The 8,321-nt window shown below is 37.6% G+C and overlaps 1 protein-coding gene across 1 annotated transcript in view; it reads right to left on the reverse strand.

Annotated features, from left to right (window-relative positions):
* Nucleotides 1–6,948, reverse strand: part of LOC107098484 (tetraspanin-3-like) — a 10,103-nt gene extending 3,155 nt beyond the window's left edge. The window contains exons 1-5 of the mRNA XM_015396205.1: nt 6,744–6,948; nt 1,972–2,163; nt 1,746–1,820; nt 1,538–1,633; nt 96–239 (exon numbers count right to left, since the gene is read on the reverse strand). Of these exons, the coding sequence (XP_015251691.1) occupies nt 96–239; nt 1,538–1,633; nt 1,746–1,820; nt 1,972–2,163; nt 6,744–6,803 (567 nt within the window). The 5' untranslated portion in view covers nt 6,804–6,948. The remainder of the gene's footprint in view (nt 1–95; nt 240–1,537; nt 1,634–1,745; nt 1,821–1,971; nt 2,164–6,743) is intronic.
* Between the last annotated feature and the right edge of the window lie 1,373 nt (nt 6,949–8,321).

An 8,321-nucleotide genomic window follows, 5' to 3' on the forward strand; every position in this document is an offset into this window, starting at 1 on the left:
AAAAAAAAAAAAAAAAAAAAGTATAACTTAAAGAACGGCAAGAACGCCGGCCGATGTGACTGAGTGCTTAGTGGTACCGATTGTGTCTGATTTACCTCTGAGTAAAGCAGGTTAGGTGGTTGTGGGGTGCCGGCACACTGAGTTGCGTTTATACAACAAGAATGAGGTATGGTATTATTTTCGCGGAACCAGGTGGTGTTTAACCAGCTGGTGTAGTTGGCAACTCCACAGCACTTCAACTGCAACGACAAGAGTAAAGAAAATTGTATAAAATCTATTTATATCATGTTAACCTAACTAAAGGAGACAGAAGGGAAAAAAATGAATGAAAAAAGTGAACAGAATGAGTGCCTCTGGCAGCCAAAAAAGGTCAAAGGTGAAACATTATCTTATACATTTCACACACCATTACCTTTATTTCTTCAGTTTCAGTTATGCTTTAGTAACCAATGGTGCGTAGATACAGACACTGGGCACTAACCATCTGCTCAGTGTGATAAAAACTGGGTAAATGAAAGGAAATAATCGGATCATTGAGTGCATTTAACCAAAATGATGCAGCCAAAATTTGGATGGGATAAGACTTCTATGTTTTATAATGGAGGCCCAGAGAATTTGTATTTCTTTATGTTTAAACTTAAACTTCAGGCAGCTGTTAGGAAGACATATGTGTATGCATGAGGGATGGTTGATCAGGCAGGGGATGTTACTAGTGGCATAATGAATTTCAAATACATTTTACATAAAAACAGCAAAATGTGAAAGAATAGCATCATACAAATAAAGAAAGGTTTTAAAAGTCAGCTACTTCTACAGTTGGGTTTAATCAGAATGTAAAATACAGAAACCGGAACTCGATATTCTCTTTCATAAAGACAAACCTAAAACATTATTATGCTGGTGAAAAATTAAAAACAGTAAAAGAACTTGAAAAAAAAAAAGGGGAAAAAAGGAAGAAAGGCTTTGTCAACAAAAAAGAAATAATTTGATTGTTGGAACAAACATTAAAAAGCTCGTAAATACAAGCATCAAAAGGTTAGATACTAATATTTTTCTTAAAGGACTAGAATTGAAAGAGATTTACTCCAAAACCATAATCCGAAGCAAAATCCAATTCAGTTAAGTTATTTACTACGTTTTTAACAAACTAATGAAGCAAGTGTATCTGCATGGCTTCCATTTCTACACTGTCATTAATTAGAAGAGACATTGTAGTTGCTTCTTCATGAGTGAAGTCATGTTTATTTTTGGACAATGTGCTCTCATTACTGCCCTGCCTTTTATGACACCAAGCAACACCCTGCATTTCCCTAAGTAAAGAAAGTCTGGATGAGTTATTCTGGGCATGCTCAGTAGAGAAGAAGGCACAACTATTTATGCATTCTAATTTGGTTACTTATCGGAATGAAGAGGAACCTGAAAGAACCAGAGGAGGAAATGCAACCGTAGGGAAAGAACACAAGCAGAGCGTCGGATGTTGATGGTCTGAAAGTAGAACTAAGAACATATGTGTATATTTGTAAAGAGGAATGCTCACATTCTGCTGCAGCAGATCCACAGCTTGGCTTTCAGTGTTTTTCCCATCATACTTTGCAAAGACATCATTCATCGAGCGCTCCAGATTTGGATTTATCTGCACAGGAAAAAAATTTAAAAGCATAAAAAGTCATCTCAATAAAGAAGGAAGAGTAGAAAAGAAAAAAAAAAACTCTTGACATGAGTAAGATTGGTATGTTCTGACTCACTTTGCCCTGATAGATGAAGGTAAACACCAAAGCAACTACTTCAGCTGCAAAGACTAGCATGATGATCAGGAAGAACTGCAAAACAAGGAAAACAGTAGGTAGAAATTAGACTGGCTAAATGGTAAATCATAAGAACAAATTACATAAAGCAAAAAGGAGAAAAAAATGCATTCAAGATTCTATTCAGACAAATAGTGAGAAGTTTCACAGACACACAAGCGCTTACACAGCCAAGGCCAAATTTGGATTCTTTGAGCGTGGCACAGCATCCCACCAGGCCGAAAATGAGCATCACCACACTGATGCCAATGACAATGGCGGCTGGGATCAAAGTCTGCTTGTCCTGGATGAAACTTTCAAAGGTGCTATAGCTCTGAATCATAGAGGCACCAATATAGGCCAAAACTGCTCCGGCAGCCTGCATGGTAGAGAAAGACAAACATTTGTTAACATAGGGGTGCACAATAAAAAAAAAGGCAATTTTGATGTTGTAAGTTATTGTTATAACTATTAAAATTGTTATGCATGTTTTATGTTCTCCCACCATCACAACATTTTCAGTGCTAATGTATCTGTGAGCTTCTGGATCTGGGTCAATATAAAAGCAAGTATGTAAAAATGTATTGGTATAACACATTTCAGTGGCGAGCTAATTCAAACTGCATCATACCTTACATCATAAAAACATTAGAACAACATTCAAATTTGTTAATATCTAACAAATGCGAAGTAAATTCATAAATCAAATACACAGGGACTGAATAAACATCTGAATCATCACAACAAATCCTAAAATTCTCCAGATACACATAATTACCATAGGGAAATCATCATTGTGTAATAATGTATTTTGTTATGAGCAGATTTCCCCCTGAATTTGTTTGCAGACTACTAAACAAACGCAATTCTAAACAGGTGGATCTTCAGCCTTGATTTAAAGGAATTTCGTGTTATGGCTGTTTAGCAATTTTCTGGGATTTTGTTCCAGATTAAATCTTCATAAACACCGAAAGCTAATTTTCCATGTTCGGTTCTGGGGATACAAGTAGAACAAGGAGGCTGGAGTGCTTTGGAAGGTCGATACGATGGTAGTAAGTCTTAAATGTACTGTGGTGCTTAACTGTACATTGATTTAAAAACTAATAGAAGTATTTTAAAGTTTTTTTATTCTCTGAGCTACAGCTAGCCAATGTAAGGACTTAAAAAAAAAAAAAAGGTGATTTGCTCTATTTTTCTAGTCTTTGTAAAAAGAAAAGCAGCAGCATTTTGCAATAGCTGCAGGTGTCTGATTCCCTTTTTTAGCAGACCTGTAAAGACGCTGTAGGAATAACCAATTCAGCAAAAGACAAAAGCACGCAAGCACTAAATTCAATTTAAAACCTTGAGCATCAATGAAAGCCCCTCAAACTGATCAAATGCATTTTGCTGTCCTTCATTTAGAAGAAAAAAGATATAATTACTATTGACAGTATGTAAACATACATATTAAGACCAACATATAATAAAATAGTTTGGTGGGGGGCATTTTGACTCTGAATGGCTGTATTATATTGGTGATTTGTTGTTTAATGCAGCAAAAATAATTAGCAGGGCTTAAAGATGCAACAAAAGTACGTTGTTTGCCAAATCAGCAGATGCAGCTGGATTAAAGTATTTTCAATGAAACCAGGTCATTGTTATTTAACATAAGTTTCTTTTTTCTTATTAGTTGGATAGACACTATCTGGGCTCTATGTTTGCTATGAACCTAAAATACAAAGGCATAAAGATGGTTTAATGATGTATTTCCTGCAGACCATATCATAGCTGCAGTATAATAGTTCGTTATAATAGCCACTTATTGCACATTTCAATGATTCAATATCATCTGTAGCCTTTAGAACAACTGTTTGAATGGAATAACTAGGAAATATGTGCAGGAAAGACACAAAATCTAAGTACCTAAATTCTAGGATTACATAGTGGTTTGTTACAAACACTAAAATTAACAGTAGACTATTACACAGTGATTCTGTAATGTAGAGGTACTATACACTGATGTACACTAGACCGGAGACAGGAGAGAAAAAAAGATTAGAAAATTGGGTCAAGCTGTGCATGAGAAAAACTCCCTAAGATGTGGAATCAGGAATTTGAACTTTATAGACTGCTTGTAAAGATAATGAAAAAAAAAAAAAAAAACACAGCTCACCCTTTAAGACGATACAACGTTCTGTTTAAAGCGTTAATAAAGGGAAGTGAGAGAATCAACATCTCTCTTTCTGTTTCAGGCAACTTCTCTTAAAAAAAGAAAGCCCTTGTCTAAGTGTAACAGATTTAATGCCCTTGTCTAAGTGTAACAGACAAAATCTGCTGGGAGAGAAACAGGTAATTTACAATAAGAAATATAGCAAATAACAATGAGGTACTTGTCTATATTTTTATGCTAAATGATATATACCTAACAAATGTATTTCAATGGAAAGTAAGAACAAAGCAGCCAAGTTTACATCAAAAGATTTCCTCGTTTTATCATGTGATGTAAACTCATGTGATCATAACGGGGTTGGAAGGTAGACTGAGTCACAACCTTATCATTGTTTAGCAGTGACATCACCCATCATAAGACTTCATGCATGAGTTGGTTTGGTCCAAACACAGAATGTAAAGAAAGTGTCATATTTTATTATACAACAGACAGGTCTGCTAACAGAGTTTTACAGTGAGTCTAATTTAAACACCAAAAAAGTGGGAGAGTCCTTTAAAAAACAGTGAAGCGTTTATCTAATTATTGACAGATCTGACTTCCCTTTGCCCTTCATTACGACACACTGTCTTTGATTTGATCCCAAACCACTGATAAAAGAAGCACCATAGTATGCAGGAGAAAGTAGGGCAACAAACTGAAGTTTAGTGCTTCATACAGAGCAACAGACGGAAAACAAACTTGATCGATCTGCTTAAATTTTGTTTTACTAATCAAGCAATTAAAACGGTCATGAATCATCAAAAAAATTAAACCAAAAACCTCCAATTCAACTCTAACCCTGTGATGGGGGTCAGTCTCAGTATTAATTCCCCTTTGATAATCCAGCTTAATCATAGCGTAATATTTTAAAGAGGTGAACGGATGTGTGTTATGTGGTGAAACTGTAATTTACATGGAGTTAGGCCCCATGACTCATTTTTCTAATCACTCCTAAGTCACGGGATGCCTCTGGGGTTGTTCTCCTGCACCTCGGCATCTGCTGCTCACCCCCTAATCGCTCCATGGAATCTGATCTTGTGCCTGAGAGGCAGCACAAAAAGGATTACAAAACGTATGGCATTTAACAGCCGCAATGCTTTTCTGGAATTTGAAAAGGACTAAAAAGCCTGGTTTCTTCATCTGTGGTGAAAGTTTTTAGAAAGCTTCTCCAGAATCTATTAGATCTGTGCTGACTAAAATATGATCCTTTCAAGACTCTAACTGAAAATGTACCTTAAGCTAGTAATGAATACATCAAGCTACCAAGGTGTGGCTCAATAAAATGTAATTATTTCTGTCAGAAATTGTCAAATTTGATAATGAAGCTAATATATCAAATCTTGATACTGTATACATTGTTGACTTTTGCATAATGGCCAAATTCCACCCCAAATTAAACATCTTTCTGAAAAGGTGCAGATTCTCATTAACTGTTGCCAGAAACCAAAAGCAGGTTTGACCAATACCTATCCAAACTAAGTATTAACCTCATACTTAATTTGATGGCTTACAAATATGCAGTTTATCCGTTTACGTTGGTGAGTGGTGTGGTCAGCACAATACAGTGAGTATTACTGTCTCAGTATAACTGCAACAGAAATATGCACTGTTTTTTCTGTGTTGTCAAAAAGCTTCCAGCCTTTCCAAATCCACCAGAATTGAATTATGTAGAAATGCTTAAAGTTTAAATGAAACAAAAGTGTTGACTTTATTGGGCTTTGTTAAACAAAAAACAATCACGCTCATTCTCAATCTTCTAGACACTAATTTAAATACAAATAGGCCTTACCATAGCCCAAATTTACTTAAAAATAACTCATTTTGAGTGTTCTTCCCTCAGTAACAGTATCAATACCGAAGAGAGTTGTAATGGTATTGTAAAGCTTATCAATAGTGATTAGAGAAAGGATGAGATTTGTGTTTCTGACTCACAGATTATACAGAAAATTGACCCAGCCCAGTGACAGCTTGAGCTTTGTACCGCTTATGATTATTATTTGCATTTGTGCAAGCACAAATACTTCAAAATACTGCCCTGTAAATATAGAGTAGTATTCAGGAAAAAGGAAATAATAAATACATTAAATGAGAAGGAAAAAAATATATATGTGACACAAAACTGAAGGCAGGCACAAGATTGCAAAATGCATTTTGAACAGCCTTGTCTGAAACATGCCTGGGAAATGAGGAAGTAACATTTTAGGTACCGGTATACTAACAGTGATATTTATGAGCAGGTTAATATTTAGTTTTTTTTCCGCCAAACAGACGGGCAAATCAGACAGTAATGTAATTATACAGTCCCCAAAATCAATTAACACCCCTTTTAAACCAGTTTGCTCCAAAAAAACACAAACCAAAAACATATCAAACCAATGTTTATTCAAAAACAAAGGCAAAGCTGTTAAGTCTCCAGACTGAGGGTGTCAGGTTAGAGAGGGTTCACTGGAAACCATAAAAGATTAAACGTTTTCTCACGAATTTCTAAAAAAGATTCACACTGGGCCAATAGCAGCTGGAGTAAACAAATAAGGACGCGCAGACTGCGTCCGCCAAGGAGCAATGGCAGCTTTCTGTGACGTCTATCGACGCACAAGTTTTATTTTTGTAAAGGCTCAGATATTTCCAACAATAATACTATTTATTATTATCATAAACTATATACATGTTTGTTGTATAGTAAGCAGTAGTATAAGTCCCTGTAAATGTTCGCTTCTGGTTTCCTCCGCGTATTAAAATCTCGGCAGGTGGAAATTTACGCACAGACTCACCCAGAAGACCAGGCTGAGGAAGAGCAGGATTGACTTAGAAGTGCAGATACCGCAGTCCATGTTGACAGACTGAGCTGGGAAGGTAGAAGGAGAGCTGTTCAGTAGATCTGATCCTTTTTTTATTTAATGTCACAGTAAGAGGCTGATCTCCGACTGCTGCCGCCTCAGTCACAAGTTTGCGTCTGACTGCGCTGACTGTGATCACATGGTCACATGACTGGTGGGGGTGGGGGTCACTCTCTGAAGCAGCACACAAACAGCTTTGGTTGCAGTGTAGGGAAACATTTTCTTAATGAATCGACTTTATTTATCTTTTTAGGGGAAACAATTTGTAAATTAATTAACTTCCGTTATCTCCTTTTTTTTAAACACAGAAACTAGCCACAAAATATCCAGGAAATCGTCACTCTTAATTAGCGTTCCAAGAATGAATCAGAGAACAATGAAAGGAGAATAAAATTTTACTGCTATACTGGACGTTATGACTTCAAAATAATTTCCACTGAATGAGGAGTTAACTATCTTTTTTCACTTTATTTCATCATACTTTTCATAATTAGTATCAAAGCTCAATAATATGGATGATTACACATTTTCCGATTTCCAATTTCCATACTTTTCCAGACCCGCTTGTTTAGATCTCTTTTTTTATACAATAGTCTGTATATTTGCATTTTTTTTTATCTGTAGTTTAGAACAAGATCCTGAAAACAAGCGGCTGAAATGAGTTTTCTCCATAGGGTGTCTGGGGTCTCCCTCAGAGATAGGGTGAGGAGCTCAGTGATCCGTGGCGGACTCAGGGTAGAGCCGCTGCTCGTCCACATTGAGAGGAGCCAGTTGAGGTGGGTTGGGCATCTGATTAGGATGCCTCCCGGACATCTCCCTGGTGAGGTGTTCCAGGCACATCCCACTGGGAGGAGGCCCAGGGGGAGACCCAGGACACACTGGAGGGACTATCTTTCTCGGCTGGCCTGGGAGTAGAGCCTTGCACTCCCGCGGGAGTCCCATGGGACCCAACGCAAAGCAGTGCGGCACGGGACAAATATTGAAAGCTCATTGTGGGTGTGGGCGGGTAGCGGTGATAAGCGGCAGTCCCGCGAACTAAAAACATGTTTTAAAACATAAAATAAAATGTAAAATAAGGTCATAAATGATCAGTCTATGTCTATCATATATATACATCACAATGTGCTGCATATGGCAGCTCATACCACCTAATGCGTGTCATGCACTATTCGGTGAAGAATCGGCCAGTAATGTGCTCAACTAAGCACAGCGTGTTTAATTCCTCAAACTAATGACACGAATTGCCTTGAGCAGTAGGTGAACGTCGGAATCATGCTGGAGTTGCGGGCGGGAGCAAAACAAACTATTACAGATGCGGGCTGGAGCGGGACTGTAAGTCATAATTCTTTGCGGGAGTGGGACTGAACACTGCAGGAGGTGGCCTCTACCTGGGAGCACCTTGGGATTCCCCTGGAGGAGCTGGCCCAAGTGGCTGGGGAGAGTGACGTCTGGGCCTCCCTGCTGAAGCTGCTACCTCCGCAACCCAACCCCAGATAAGCAGAAGAAGATGGA

The sequence above is a fragment of the Cyprinodon variegatus genome, unplaced genomic scaffold (genome assembly GCF_000732505.1).
Source record: "Cyprinodon variegatus isolate N-32 unplaced genomic scaffold, C_variegatus-1.0 Scaffold26, whole genome shotgun sequence".
Taxonomy (NCBI): domain Eukaryota; kingdom Metazoa; phylum Chordata; class Actinopteri; order Cyprinodontiformes; family Cyprinodontidae; genus Cyprinodon; species Cyprinodon variegatus.